Source organism: Physcomitrium patens, chromosome 21 (genome assembly GCF_059467195.1).
Source record: "Physcomitrium patens ecotype Gransden chromosome 21, ASM5946719v1, whole genome shotgun sequence".
Taxonomy (NCBI): Eukaryota; Viridiplantae; Streptophyta; class Bryopsida; order Funariales; family Funariaceae; genus Physcomitrium; species Physcomitrium patens.
Window position 1 is genome coordinate 9,414,250 of NC_143430.1, and position 15,831 is coordinate 9,430,080.

General features: G+C 35.6%; 2 protein-coding genes across 2 annotated transcripts; one reads left to right on the forward strand and one right to left on the reverse strand.

The window, feature by feature from the left end:
* Positions 1–6,303: 6,303 nt before the first annotated feature.
* LOC112273885 (uncharacterized) lies at positions 6,304–9,986 on the reverse strand. The gene is made up of 6 exons (XM_090245721.1): positions 9,807–9,986; positions 8,805–8,932; positions 8,645–8,682; positions 7,464–7,630; positions 6,934–6,981; positions 6,304–6,791 (listed from the first exon to the last, which is right to left on the reverse strand). The coding sequence occupies exons 1-4, from the start codon at positions 9,984–9,986 to the stop codon at positions 7,572–7,574; spliced, it is 405 nt and encodes a 134-aa protein (XP_090101847.1). The 3' UTR covers positions 6,304–6,791; positions 6,934–6,981; positions 7,464–7,571.
* Positions 9,987–12,045: 2,059 nt separating this feature from the next.
* LOC112274385 (uncharacterized) lies at positions 12,046–15,301 on the forward strand. Its single transcript, XM_024503841.3, has 3 exons — positions 12,046–12,414; positions 13,733–14,120; positions 14,589–15,301. The coding sequence occupies exons 1-3, from the start codon at positions 12,310–12,312 to the stop codon at positions 15,017–15,019; spliced, it is 924 nt and encodes a 307-aa protein (XP_024359609.1). The 5' UTR covers positions 12,046–12,309; the 3' UTR covers positions 15,020–15,301.
* Positions 15,302–15,831: the final 530 nt, after the last annotated feature.

Here is a 15,831-nt window from a genome sequence, read left to right on the forward strand (position 1 = left end):
TATTAAAAGATACTTATACATTATTTTTAAAATGAATTAAATTTAAAAAATCATTTCATTTATTTTGGCTTCATTTTTATTCATTCTATACTGCAATAGGTTGGATTTCTGTACATTTCACATTACATTTGATAAAGACTATTTTGTATATGTTGCACACCTCTTTTAAAAATGCATATAACACCAAAAGATTTAAGAAGACTCCACATTGATGTCCAAGACTTGTGATATGGATAGTGATGGGATCTAAGTGGACCTAATGTGGAGAAAATCTTGGATGTTGGAAATGTTTCTCTCCCAAGAAGATTAGAAGTTGTGAAGATAAATTAAAGATCATTAAGTAGCTCATGACATCTCCATTTTAGAATGCTAAGAATCGCCTCAATTGGAGATGTGGTTGAAAAGTTTTGACACTTCAAGTGGACATAAGAAAGAAAGAGCATTAAATAAGGATAGTGCTAGATTGGGCTTTTAAAAGTTTTGAACTTTTGGAGTATTGTATCTCCCTCAATACTAGTCCAAATGAAATTAATAAGGAATCTATTAACATATGTGTAAATTGTATGAATTTTTTATAATAAAATCATGTCTTTATTTTTGGTAATAATATTATATATAATATATAAAGAATTTAAAATTTAATGGATTTAGGATTTAGGATTTAAAGTCAAGGATAATTTGAGCTTTTTAAATAATTAAGAATATCTTATTTGGATATAATAGAAAAAAAAAATTGGTCTATCAAAGTTAAATAGAAATTAAAGATTGCTTTTTTGGTAAATTAATTTGTAAATTGTCGTGTTAGAATCAATTTTTTCACATAAACTTATGTACGATTAAAAATTAGAAATTCATCTAGAGTCTACTTTGCTATTTCTAAAATCATAAAACAATTATCAATTTAACCTTGTATGCAAAAGTTACAATCGGATGGAATTCTATGAATTTTTAGTCAAAACTTACTGCTTTTGCTGAAAATTAGTAATTATTCAATGAATCAAAATTAAATATCTTAGAAGATATGCAAGAGATATCACTAGGATATCAATCAATAAGAAGAATATTGTTTAGATATTAACCATGCATATAGCTATAATAAAGATATCAACCATGTACACTAATATCAGAGAGATATAACCATATAAGAAGGTATTGTAGGGGTATTAATTATGCAGCTAGGTAATACATGGATATGATGTATGATAGAGGTATCAACTTTGATAGAGAATATCATAAGGATATCAGCCATAGAGATGGATATTACAAAAGTATCAATAATATAGAACGTCATTATATGAATATCAACCATGCAGGCAGATATTACAAAATATTGAAACCTCATGGAAGATATCACAAGGATATTAATCATGCAGAAAGTATAATTGAGATATTAAAACTGATATTTAACTAATTCTGGATAATTTGCTCAATTATAGACAAAACCAAGGATGTATAGTACATCTACATTATTATAATGACACAACTGTCCACCAGTGCCCAGTAGAAAATCATAAATTAGGATCCATATGCAGTATCTACACCGCACCTTCATGAGGTTCACAGCCATCATTACTGAAAATCCCTACATGTAAGTGAGAAGTCTCAAGAATCTTGCATGATGATGTCAGGGTATATTTTTTGCCAAAGATCTTGACAGTACTAATGTCATGAGATGTTCACACTTCTAATATCAACGACAAGTGAGTGATCATTTTCGAGCATCCACATACCGTCTTGGTGGAGTCTTGAGTTTGATTTAGAGGATAAGAAATGCTCGGTGTCTATATACGAGACAAAACTTCAGGAATAGATTTGGAGACAATGGTTCATATACTAAATAGAACAGTCAGATTATGCAAGGTTTTATGGAATACAGTGTGAAGAGCGGCATTCATAAGAGACGATTTTACAGAGGATAGTAGCAGTATAAATTCGTTTCATATTGCACTGGTTGGTAGGCAGATAACTTTGCGGATTTCATGAGAAAACTTTGAATATGCAGTGGCCATTACCACTACGTTGAGCCGACGACTAGAAGAATGACATGCAAAAGTTTACGTGAGGTCGTAAATATGTTAATAACGTATGATTACCTCTCACCTCTAATTTTAAATAATCCTAAAATCAACACTTAATTTCTTTATATATTTAATAACATCACTTCAATCTACAACTTTGATGTAAAAATTAATTATTTTATATTATAATTATATATTATGATCAAAAAAATCAAATGATTTTGTGAGAGATCACAACTCTTGTTTCATTGATTATATCAAATCATCTTTGACCCCAACACCACCCTCACCTTCAAAGTCTCTCCCAAGTCTCCCCAAAGAGATTCTTCAATCTTTCTAGAATGATCAACAAAAGAGTACCACTAAAGTCTTCTCAAAAAAATTCTTCAATCTTTTTAGAATAGCCAACAAAAGAGTACCACTAAATACCACTAAAGAGATTTTTAATATCACCTCAAACATGGAGAAGCTTCGCACACTACTTTATGATTGGCAACTCCTAATAAAGATGCAATATTTAGGTATAGTTGATAAAATATCAGCCACTCTCCTAACCATTGCTTATTAGCACAACTCTTAATCCTCTTAACCCAATTGAATGTTTACTTAGACGGTTAACAATAAAAAAAATTAGAAACAACCAAAAAATCCACATCTAACTTCTACAATTGCTTCTTAGTTCTAGGTGAAAATTGCCTAAGTGCCAAGGCAACACAATCAAATTGAGAATCTAAGTATTCATTTGGCGCATGCAAAGTCACCTCAACCTAGACACTCTACTTCATTACTTAAACAAATCCCTGGCTGAATTGGGGTGCTTAATGGATTAGAATTCAACATATTAAATTCATTAAGTTTATTTGTTAAGTATTTGGCTTAATAGAGGATGATCCATCCTTCTTTTTGATTTCTTAATATGGCATTGCCTAAAGTATAATTGATTTTTCTTTCATTGGACATGTCAAATTCTTGCTGGAGAATGTCTTTGACTTGTTGAATTAAAGGAAGTTTGTTGCTCACAAGAATATAGTCATCAACATAGACTGTAATTATGGTAAAATCTTGATTATTTTTTCTTTTGATATATATATGTTTGCATCTGATTTGAGATGTTGGTATTTGTGAAGGATTAAGTATTGATCTAATTGTTGATACCATGCTCTAAATGATTGTTTAAGACCATATAGGGATTTATTTAATTTACATACCTTATTAATATGTATAGAAGGTAATCCTTTAGGAATAGTCATATAGATGTCTTCTTTTATAAAACCATTTAAAAAGATTGTTTTAATATCTAATTGATATATTTCCAGATTATGTTGAGTGGTTAAAGCAAGAAGAACTCTGATAGAGCTAAGTTTGACTATAAGAAGGTATGTCTCTGTATAATCAATACCTTGAACTTGGGTGAAATCTCTAGCAACTAGCCTTGCTTTATATTTGTCAACACTTCCATCAATTTTAATTTTGATTTTAAAAATCCACTTTGAACTGATTGATTTTCGATTAGGAGGTAAATTTGTCATGTGCCATATATTCTTCTTGTTTAAAGATGTAATTTCAGCATTGATTGATTGTTGCCATTCTTGAGCATCAACCCTCTCTATTGCTTCTTGAATGGAGTTCGGAGCTTCTATGAGAGTAGAAAGAAGGTGGGCTTGGTGATGTTGATTATATTGTCATTTATATTTCTTTCTACCTTGTATAGACTCCAACAATCTTGTGGTTGGTTGAATAATTCTTGTTGGTTTAGAATTAGTAAGAAGATTTGGAGCCCTCAATATGGAATGTACTTCATCATTTAGAAGAGGTAAGATCTCTTGATCATTTGGTAATGATAGTTGAGAAAAGTCTTCTATGACATCAATGTGAGAAGGAGGTTGTTCTCCCACATTTGAAGGAATACTATATATTGGTGATTGATCAAATACATGTATTTCTTATAGTAGTGACATTGATGTGGAAGACATGCCTTGAAAAAAAGGGAGGATTTGCTAATTGGTCCTTTTAGTTATTGAAGGGTGTTTTAATAATTCGAAATCTAGTAAGAGTTCTTCATTGTCCTTTTGCAAGTATGGAGTTGTTTGTGGATCATGTAGATTCTCATTGAAGAGAACATCTCTTGAAATAAGAATTTTCTAACTTTGTATATTCATAAGTTTATAGGCTTTAGATTCTTCACTATAGCCTAGAAAGATAGCCTCTTGTGAATGAGAGTTTAACTTCTTTCTTGTTTCTTTAGGAATGAATACATGAGCTTTGCAACCAAATATTTTAAAGTAGGATAAATTTGGTTATCGTTTATACCATAATTCAAATGGTGTTTTGGTAACTTGTACAGATTTTGTAGGTCTCCTATTTTGGAAGTAATTTACTATTTGGAATGCTTCACCTCAAAAAGTTTTAACTAAGTTTGAATAGGATAGCATTGCAAGTATTGCTCCTATTAATGTTGTATTTTTTCTTTTAGAAATACTATTTTGTTATGGTGTATAAGCCGCAATATATTCTTGTTTAATGCCTTCTTTGTTACAAAAATCTTTAAAATCATTGGATGTATATTCACCTCCACAATCAAATCTTAAGGTTTTAAGATCCATGTTGAAAACATCATTATTATTAATATAATAAATAAATATATATATATATATATATATATATATATTGTATGTACCACTATGACATCAAGAGTCACAACTTTTAATGTAAGGTCAATATAAAGTAGATAGTATTTTACACAGGAAACAAATGTATTATACATAATAATTCTCCCAATACTCCCACTAGTACACTAATCTTCATCTTCGAATTGGATTTCATCTATTATAAAAGTTCATCCATTTTGAGAAATATGTATGAAAAATATAGGGTTTCAATCTCCTTTTTGGATATTGCGTTGATGTAAAGCTCTCTCACAACTCTCCCACTACTTCTTCAAATCTGAGAAGGTATGTATTTCGTTGTTGATTTTGAACTGTTGTTAGATTGTGTTTCATGATTGATTCGCACACACTCTTTTTTTGTTCTAAAGTTGTTTTCGATGTTATTGTTAGAAGTGCTACTGATATTAAAGATTGATGCTGTCGTAAAGATCAGCTCCGCTGCTTGCATATACATTGATAAGAGGTCAGTTGTCGATGTAGGCACTTTAACGAGCTTTGTGTTGGGATTGATTGCCGATGCAGGGTCGGCCATGGCGGGCTCCGCAGTTGCAGTGGAGTGGACCATGGTAGGCTCCACTATTGCTATGGCGAGCTCTGTTGTTGCTATGGCGAGCTCTATTGTTGCTATGGCGAGCTTCGCTACTGCAATGGTGTCAATCTGTATATTTTGATATTTCATGGATTTGGAGTGAAGTGGCTTACTGTATATTCTTCCACTCCATGATATATCAAAATATGGTTGTTGTAGAAGATTTGGTGATTTTGAGTAGACCAACAATGCTTAAATTGTTGTAGAATAAGATTCTTGTGATGAATTGAGAGGAATAGGATACATGCCTAGTTGAGATAGGCATTGAAAATGTTTCTCTTTGGAAAGAGACTTTGTAAATACATCTGTTGTCATATGTGTCGTTGGCACATATTGTAATTTAATTTCCTTGACAAGTATCTTTTCTTTTGTGAAATGGTATTGTGTATCCATACGTTTGCTTTTAGAGCAATATTTTGGATTTTCATTAAAAGCAATTCTACATTGACTATCTAAGTATATAATGGTTGGTGCAAGAAATCCAAATTCATATAATAATTTTTTCAACCATGTGGCTACAGTGGTTGCTTTTATTAAGGCCATGTATTCTAATTCTGTGGATAACAAAACAATAGATTATTATTTCTTACCACCCCAAGAAATAATTCCTCCAACTAGTAAGAAGCAAAAGCCAAAAATGGAGCGATGGATGTCCTTATCACCTACCCAATCAATATCAAAATAACCATGGAAAATATCACCTTGAGGTAAGTGTTGATATTTTATTCCAAAAAATAATATACCTTTTATATATTTTATAATTCTTTTTAAAGTTTGAATATGTGTAGATCTTGATTTAAAAAGATATTATGCTAAACTACTGATAACATAAATACAATTGATTAGATCAATACTTAATCCTATACAAATACCAACGTCTTAAAGATAAAAGGCAAACATATACATCAAAAAAGAACATAATCAAGATTTTACCATAATTACAGTCCATATTGATGACTATATTCTTGTCAACAATAAACTTCCTTAAATTCAACAAATCAAAAACATTCTCCAACAAGAATTTGACATGTTCGATGAAGGAAAAATCCATTATACTTTATGCAATTTCATTTTAAGAAATTGAAAAGAAGGATGGGTCATCCTTCATCAAACCAAATATTTAACAAATAAACTTACTGAATTCAATATGTTGACTTCCAATCCATTAGGCACCCCAATTAAGCCAAGGATTCGTTTAAGTAATGAAAACCATATTACTTTATCTGATTATCTCTATTCTCAAGTTGTTGGCAATTTAATGCATGCCATTGTTAATTCTAGACCCGATTGTGTTTATGCTATCAACAATTTAGCACAATATCTCTCTAAATCAAAACCTATACATATTCAAACTTTGAAAAGAACTATGAGATATATAAAAAGCACATTATCCTTTAGAATAAAATATCAACACTTACCTCAAGGTGATATTCTCCATGATTATTTTGATGCTGACTGAGCAAGTGATAAGGACACTCGTCGCTCCACCTCTGGCTTTTAAAGTCCACACCTATTGTGCTGATGTGCAAGTAGTCTACAAATCAGAGCTGAAGGCAACTCCTTCCAACACACTGGAATCTCCGATAGACGACAACATCTCCTATCGACCACAATGGCTTGAAAAGGTAATCAAATTCGAGATTCATGGCTATCTCCCTACCTTCAACCAAACTCCTGCCACGCTCCTGCCACCCCGATCTGCACCCCACTTCAGCAAGGAACACAACGCCCGATCCGAGATTTAGGGTTTAGGGTTTAGGATTCCGATCCTGCCCTTAGGAACTCCAAAACCACTCCAAGGCATCACCAAACTAAAATACAACTAAATTGGCAACCTTTCAATTCAACTTCACCGGCCTTCCGAGAGGTGGAGTAGATGGGCTGATCCTCCTAGGCTTAGACTAAATATTTCGAATAAAAAGTTTAAAAACAGAAAAAAAAAAACAAACAAACAAACAAACAAACAAAACAAAACAAAACAAAATCGAATTATATCTTTCTTTTATACAAAACCTCGCACGCCAAACGACCCACTCCATTCATTATCACCAAGGCGCTCACTTTCCGAACCAGATCAATCCAGTTCGCAAAACACCGGCGAACAGAAAAACGAAATGTTCCCCCAATCTGCAGACTCGTTCCGTGAGAAAACCGCCGCAAGGAGTTGCTGGTCGGCAGGAAGAGACATACCCCGACGCTTTTTTACTCGGCAAAGACGCCCTGCATCACCACTTGAGAGTGGCTAGTAGTAGGCTTATGAGCCCAACTCTTAACCCAGTTGAATGTCTGCTTCGCCCGTTAACGACAAAATAACCATGGCCTGGAACTCATATGGCAAGACCTGTAAGAGATCAGGTCTGCACGATGGAACACACAATCACGATCGATCAGTAAATCACGGTCCAGTACACAGAAATGGCAAGGAATTGAACACATAATGAAATGAAAACACAAACCAGTATTTGGACCGTGCTATAACCCATAATTCGGACCACAAAACTAAGCAATAAGACACCGTTGAGTTTAAAATGCTTGACAACTCGAAGATCTTAGCAATGAAAAGCCATGATTTTGTAGTGCTCAATTCATTTCACCATTTCAAAAACTTCACATGATACCGAACTCGGGAAAAAATAGAATGTATGTCGAACTGCTGGTTTTCACTTCCAGGCTAGTACGAGTTTGGTTTGACAAACAACAACGCTTCATGTCATTCACCTAGAATACACAGCCTCGATGCCGAATATGGGTTATTTCATCGAAATAATAGTGCCAACAATACAAAACCGGGAGAAACCGCAAAAACATCCATTATGAACACACGATTCACCAGTCTGCATACAGCGCACACTGGGAAGACTAAACAAACCTGAACTCGTTTCAAGTGTTTGGACCCTCATTTACATTAATCACGAGACCCTTCTTCTGCTCCGCTACTACATCAGCAAATTGAAACGATAATAGATATGTCATTCAGAACCAATGAGATATGCAAAAAAGTGTATCACATACTGAGGTACTATCTCTCCCATCTTGTACTCTTTGCATTGAAGGTTCTAACATCGATCTCTACTCCAATTTCACAATCACGTAATGGCTTCTACCCACACAAAGCCACACATCACTACAGCCGCACCGCATGCCTACTACCACATTTTCCAGCATTGAGCGATAAGAAATCGAGCAGCCAAAACCCAGTACACTTGACCACTAAACGTAGCCTAGCCAATCCATCCTACAAAAGGACGAAAATCACGACAACAAACTAGAAAGATTTCAGTTCCACACACCAACACACCAGAGTTCAACACCGCATCGACCATACCGACTAACCAAGTCTATGTAAGTATGAGCAGCAAGATCGAACCCACCGTCAAACGAGTCCAGCTCAGCTCGACGTCCCAAATTCCTTCAATCGCCCAGACCGACATAACACACAAACTGAGAAACGTTGTGACCCAGAAAAAACCAAAACCCTCGGTAGACAACTCCCCAATTTCCGAAAATCAGTCAGGAATTCGAGCAACATACCTGAAATCGCAAAACGGCTGCGAACCCACAAATCTCAGAAAGCACGAGGGGTCAATCAACACAAACACGAGCGAGATAGAATCGCAAGGCCGAGTCAGCGAGTGATCCAGAGAGCTTGCGTGAGAGGGCTGCAAAGACAAAGGTTCGTCGGAGAGCCACTGGGGCACGCGCTTGAGTCGCCGTCACCACGTGTCGATTTTATCGATTCTGTTGCGTAATGGATGCCGAGATCGGCCACAACGGTGCATAAAAAAATTGCCGAGACCACAAACTAAGGAACGAAAACAGCACAATGAAGACCTCTTCTCGTTGCGGAAAACTCCAGTTCCGCCAGAAGCTTCGCTTGGGGTCTCATGCCTTTCATGACGTGGCTTGGGTTGATTTTTATCTACTGTTGCCAGGACAAAAAAAACAAACAGAGGATTACAAATATTAACACACTTATTGGTACTCTAGAAAAACCTTTTTCTCTACTAAATAGAAGGATGACCTTTGTTTTACTTACTGATGACAGATGATGATTTCCAATTGCAGGAAAACTATGTTGACTTTTGGAAAAGGAGACAAATCAAAAACATGTGGTGAATTATTCACAAATTTTGTGTATCTTTTGTGTAAGTCTGAAGAGTATTGCACAGGCTTTCAACCATCCCTTCTAATCGCATCATGTTAATATAGTCCACTACTGGATGAAGCTTTTGAATCTACTCTCCTGCATGTTCAGTGATGGACTCTGTTGATCACCTCAACAATAAAGACATTAATGAAGTGAAGATACAATACTTTGTTTGATCATTAATGTCACAAGTTTCAAAAAAGGAATCAGAAATTTGACTTGTGGTTTTTAATGGATTTTGCCAAATGGAGGTTTGGCTGAGGATTCACCTGTACTTTTGCATCCTCAGCCAAGTTTCACTTCTGCAAAGTTGTAGTTCTAAGTGAAACCTACAACTTCACTTCTTGCATGGCTTCCATCACTTCTTCATTTACATTATGTGTTACTTCCCTCATATTTTCCATCAATCCCATGCCCTCATTTTTGTGTTCAACAGCACCATTGGACTCCTGTTTTGAGTCAGCCATGCTCACATCCTGCAGATCCTCATGATCTATAGTGTGCTTGTGAACAGTCAACTTCACTATTGCCACAGAATGGGTGAGCATCTTGCTCACATTCTCCATTAGTGTCTGCTTCTAATCTTCACCATCATCCTCATCAGCATTTCTAGATTCATTATCACACGCAAGTGAGTTAGAGTTCATGGAAGAGGATTCTATCACATTGATGTGATTGCCAATCACACCCTTAACAACTTGTACAGAATGTGACATTGCTTCAAGAATGGTCCTCTTATGATCTACTATGCCATCTGGAATATTTTCTTTATCATTGTTGCTATGTTCAACTGGGTCAGCAGCACAAAGCATTAATTTTGTAGCTGAGCTCAATTCATTAGCTATAATATATATATATATATATATATATTAAATTTGTGCTTGAGTTCTTCCCACATAATTTGGTCTTTATCAACCTTTTTCATGAAGTACATGTATTTCAATAGAACGCCTACATTTTTTAAACAAGTTCATTTTCCAATATGTGCCTAAAACTTTTTAATATATCAATATAGAATTTTTTTTATCTCATAATTTATATATATATATATATATATATAGCCTCATTTGTTTGTTTTGATTCTTTCTAAAATGAAGTTCCTTCATCTCTTCTTTTAAACCACATAATATTTTTGCTTGGCATAGAAATCTATGATTCTATCCTATGAAATTCTTCTAAAAAATATGCAACGTTGTCATAGACTTTCTATGGTCTTAGCCATCTTCATGCAAAATTTCTAATTGTATTATGTTTAGTTTGTTTAGTTACATTAAGAACTTTATGGCTAGGTTCTTGTATATTATTATTTTACAAAAAACTTCTGTTACCTTATGGATTTGTTTATTTATTTTTAACATGTATTTTTTTAAGATCTAAAAATCTAATAGTTTCTATCTTAATTTTATTAAATCTTGCTGCATCTATTTTATTTTCCCATGAAAACTATGCTAAATAATTTTAAATATTGTTGATACAAAAACTTAAACTTGCAAATATAGAAATTATAGATAAATGACCCTTATCTTTAAATACGCTATTTATTAAATCCTGTTGATATAAAAAGTTGCAGAAGGCCTTAAAAGTCTACTTGTATTTAACATTATAAAATCTCCAATTAATCTTGTTATTTTCAAATTTGTCTTGGTTTAAAACGGTATAAAATTAGATATATTGGATACTTTTTTAATATTAGATTTCTTCTTGATTTATCTAAAAATAAAATAAAAGTAAGATTGGTGTGTTATGACTCAAAAAAGATAGTTATTTGATTAAAAAAACATTTAACAAACAAATCTAAACATTTTGTAATGATTAACCATACTGAGCATTCATGTAATAATACAACTTAGTATGTTGGAAGCATGTTTAGCTAAATTTGGCATAATTTTCACAGATATTTCCCAAATAAAGATACAAAAGAACCCATTAAAGAACCATAACTCTATAAATAATGTCTATTCAACTAATCATTGCATTAATTTTTCTTAATACTCAGTTTTTTTAATCTTCCAATACATTTTGGTCACAATGACTTCAAAATCATTGATAACATGTTGTGTGACCAAGACTCACTTTTTCCATCAAGCTTTTCTCATACAATTGAATTCTATACATTTGTGAGGTGTTTGTGCATGTAAATACCCTCAAAAAGACAGCAAAAGAAACCACAAAGTTGTACAAGACGGCCACAGCAACAAGGAACGAACGGAGAATAAATTCTGGGAAGAAACGAACAAAGACATCCATCCATCCACGTATTCATCCACAGCCAGCCACCCATTTATTCATCAACAGTTACATCCATATATGGGATGAAATATCCCCGGAAGGCGAAGAACGAACGTGGAAAGCTGAGTTGCGGCATCCAATGGAGCAAAGCACAGGCGAGGAAGGCTTCTCATCGTCGCCGTTGTGGGGCGCAATCGCGTTGGCTTGCGATCGATCCACAGCCCAAAACCTCCGATCGTCCCCACGCGCAAAAGGTGCGCAAAAGCAGCAATTGCTGGTGCCTACTCACTATCGTCGATGCCACTTTTTGCTACTCGGCATTCTGACTTGTGGGTTTGCTTCTTGGTTTGTTTTGCAAAAGATCTCTCTCTCTCTCTTAGTCTCATTCTCATTCTGGAGCTTCTTCTAGAGGGGATCCTAGCGCTCATTCGCCATGGCCGTAATTTTTTGATGCTTCCCCGCTCTCGGAACCATTCCCCGTCCCCATATGCAGCCAGGGTACTACTTGCCCGCACTTGCGCCCACATGCCAGCGTTCTAGCGGTTTCTGCAGCGCGGAAACTGTCTCTGAATGGGAACCGCACGAGTGCCATGAGTTTGTTTTCAGTGCGGGAGCCAGGGGTTGAGTTTTCGAGTTGTTGGGTTACCGGTGGATTACACCATGAGCGCGTGGGCACTGCATGCGAAGCGGAAGGAGCCTGAAGAGGCGGTTGTGGAGTTGTTGCGCAATGTGAGCTTGTCGCCCCCGAAGAGAGTACGAGTCACGGTACGGGTGCATAGGCTTCGTACTATGGTGTTTGTTTTGGTTGTTCATGAGATTCCGAATTCCTGCTCTTGTGCGTTCGTGTTGTTCTCGTATGGGTTGATTCTTTTTTTTTTGGGTTCCATCATGGGTTTTCTCAAGATGTCCACTCGGCTGGATTTTGTTTTGCGTGGAAAGATATTGGACCATGTCGAATATTTAGGTCCCTTACGTTGAATTTTAGTGCTGGTTCGACGTGCTTGTCCTTTCTTGCAGTTACGCTGTAGTTGGTCTTGTATACGTCTGTGGTCGTGTAGTTAGCCTTGGTTTCATTCTTTCTTGGTAGATGTATGTTAGGTTTTGTTTTGAAGTAAACTTCAACCATCTTCTGGACTATTGCTTGTTTGTAAATAATTTACTGCTTACTTCACCATGCTTATTTACTTTTGTGGTTGAGTTATGTATTTTTTTATTCAAATTGTTCTTGTCTTTGTGCTTTTCATTGTGCTGAGTTTGTGAAAATCTTCAGCTATCTGATTGATGACGATGAGTGTGCACATCACATTGTATGTACCAGTGTTCCTTTTTGGGAGTAGATAGTATTGCCCTGAATAGGGGGGAGGGTTTACAATTGTTCCTCTCTTATGGATCTTGGAGCTGAATTTTGCATCAGTGTTGTCCCGGTAGTGTGCCTTGCCAATTTTACTTGCTCTTTTTCGAGCTACTCTGTCGAGGTTATTTGCTAGTTGAGTGGTTTAGGTCAAGATTGTGAAATTTTCAAGTAGCGCAGAATCGTAGCTGCCCTCATGTTCTTGTGGTGTAAATGCTTAGTAGTATTTGTGTTCTCGGTCTTATCAGGGCGATATGTCTTATTGAGAGTACGTCTCAGGATTAGTACGGTTGTACTGAAAATTGAATACCGTGGAATGCTTGTTATCATTGCTTTAATAACAGTAACATACTGTTCATTAATTAAGCATACTTATCCTGTATTGTTGGAACACAGATTCTGCCTTGTAGAATTGGTCTTTTTAGGGTTTTCAGGTTTTGGATGACCTGAATGTTTCAGACCTGATTGAAGGTTCGGTTGGGGGTCCCTCTTTCTTTAGAGTTTATTTATTTATTTTAATTTATGCATGTGTTCTCCAATCTTATCCGAATTGCTTCTTATGATTTTTGTATATCCTACTCTGTGGGTCTTTAAAGATTTGTTTTGCTGCTAGTTGTATTTTAGTCAATTCCAGAATTTACTGCAGATTAATGACTGCTATGGATGAATACAAAATGATGAGTTCCTTTCATCCTATGGTGTATCTTATGGTTTTGGGTGTGTATTTTGCAGGATCCGTCGGTGCCAACGAATTCATGGCCCACTCCAAGGTTCGAACCTGAAGTAGAAACACAACCATCCCAGTCTAAAACGGATTTATTTTTTTTTGACCAAGCCCTTGTGTCACCTCCACCATCACCATCTCCACCACAACGTGTACCTATTGCAAATCCTACGGGTGGTATCGAAGATAAGCCTGTTCTATTGTATAAGCTTGTCAATCACCCACTTTTCTCCGGAGGTTCTCCGACGGGGCCGCAAGAGCTACCTCCCTCACTAGACGCTTCTGGTGCTTTGGCAGCTTGCAAGGGCATCGTCAACAATGGTTTTAGTGTCGAGTCTGGCCTTGCTTCCTCCGATTTAGCTAATTCTTCTTCCACATGGACTGACCTCTTTGAAGGTAGCCCAGTACACTTTCTAGTTTGTAGATGTGGGAATTTCAAGATTCTTGGTGCTCAGGCCCTCTCTGGCCTGGTTCTTTTGATGAAACTGATTCTTACTTGTTAGACTTCAGCTTGTATATTGGGAGTATTTAACTGTGAATGGAAAATAGCTTTGCCTATAGTTGGTGACTCAAGGTTGATAGGAGCACTTTTGAGTGTTCAGCTGGGTTGACTGCAGTTTTTTTTGTTTGTTTTCTTTTTCTTTTTCTTTTTTAAAAAGTGGTTTATCAGTGTTAGCTGTTGGAGCATGGCACTAGTTGGGAGCTGGATCGTCTGTTTCTTTTCTCTGTACACGTCTTTACAGTATTCATCAGATCATATCAGGATTGTTTTCCTGCATTTTCGCTAATGCTGTCGATAATTAGTCTCTAAACTCGTGACTTATTTATTTATTTCTTTATTTCTTTCTTTTGGTGTATGTGTAGCTCTTGATCTTCAGAGTAAGAAGCCATCGTTGCCAACAAGGAGGCTTCAAAGGACCTCATCGTGTTCTTCATTACCCCGGGTGGCTTCGTCAATGGTCGACACCTCAATGGAAGAAGAGATCGACGCTCAACCTGGCGGTCAGCTGACAGTTATTCCCCATTCCTCTTCTACTTCAGTTGTCCCAGCTGCCAGCAATCTTGATGAATCCTTTCCTAGTTCGCACAGATCTTTTTTAGGAGCAGATTCCAGACACGAAATGGCAGATAATGTTGACGCAATGGACTTAATGGAAGAGACTACGGCTGGAGATGGAGTTGCAACTGGATCCGGTACCCAGTTTGGAAGTCCAATTCCAACTTATGGATCGACACAGTGGGAACCGTGTGACGTGTTCAAAGCACCGTACTCCAAGGTGATGTGGTCGCATTGAAGCTTACGAAGCACCTGCTTCTCTACCTTTCGGATCATTACACAAATTTGTTTCAGTGTCGATGATAGTTGGGACAAGCTTGTGGACAAGTCTGTCCGAGGTCGTGTAGACTTTCAATCTAGGGTCTCTATTATGTCACAGAAACCTTGTCACTTCAGCCTACGGTGTTTGGTAGGTGGCGATGACGAAGTGACTGCTGATCTGAAGGTACTCAGCTCTGTGTTGTGTAACATGTTAAATTTTACCTTGACGACCTTCTAAAGGACCTCGTGAGTTATCCGATTTTGTTCTGCGTTTTCTTCTCATGCAATTATCATCTAGTGAAGAGTATTCTATTTTGTTTTATTAAATAATTATACCAACACCAAAAAGGTAATTGTTATGAAAAGTGTTAGTTGATTTTTCTTTTTAAATACATAGGTTTTTCTATTCTCAAATTGGAAAAGTAACCATAAAGATTGAATCATAGAAGTAAGATGATTTGATTTAAGATTGATTTAATGTTTCTCTCTATATATTTACCAATATTTTCATATTTTTATATAAAAACATATACTTAAAATATAGTGTTTTATAGTTAAAATCATGACATTATAGTTTTTAAATTAAAGACATCACTAAGGCCATAACTTCATTTTTTAAGGTGCTTCAAGATTTTGAAGTTTTTTAATTGTTTATGTAAATTAAGTCATATTATAGCCATTGTTACTTTTGTTTCTTTTATAAAACTACTTTGATTTTTAATCTTTCTAGCTTTAATTAGTTAATATGAGTTGCTATTAAGTTTTTAGTATATTAATCATATAAATGTA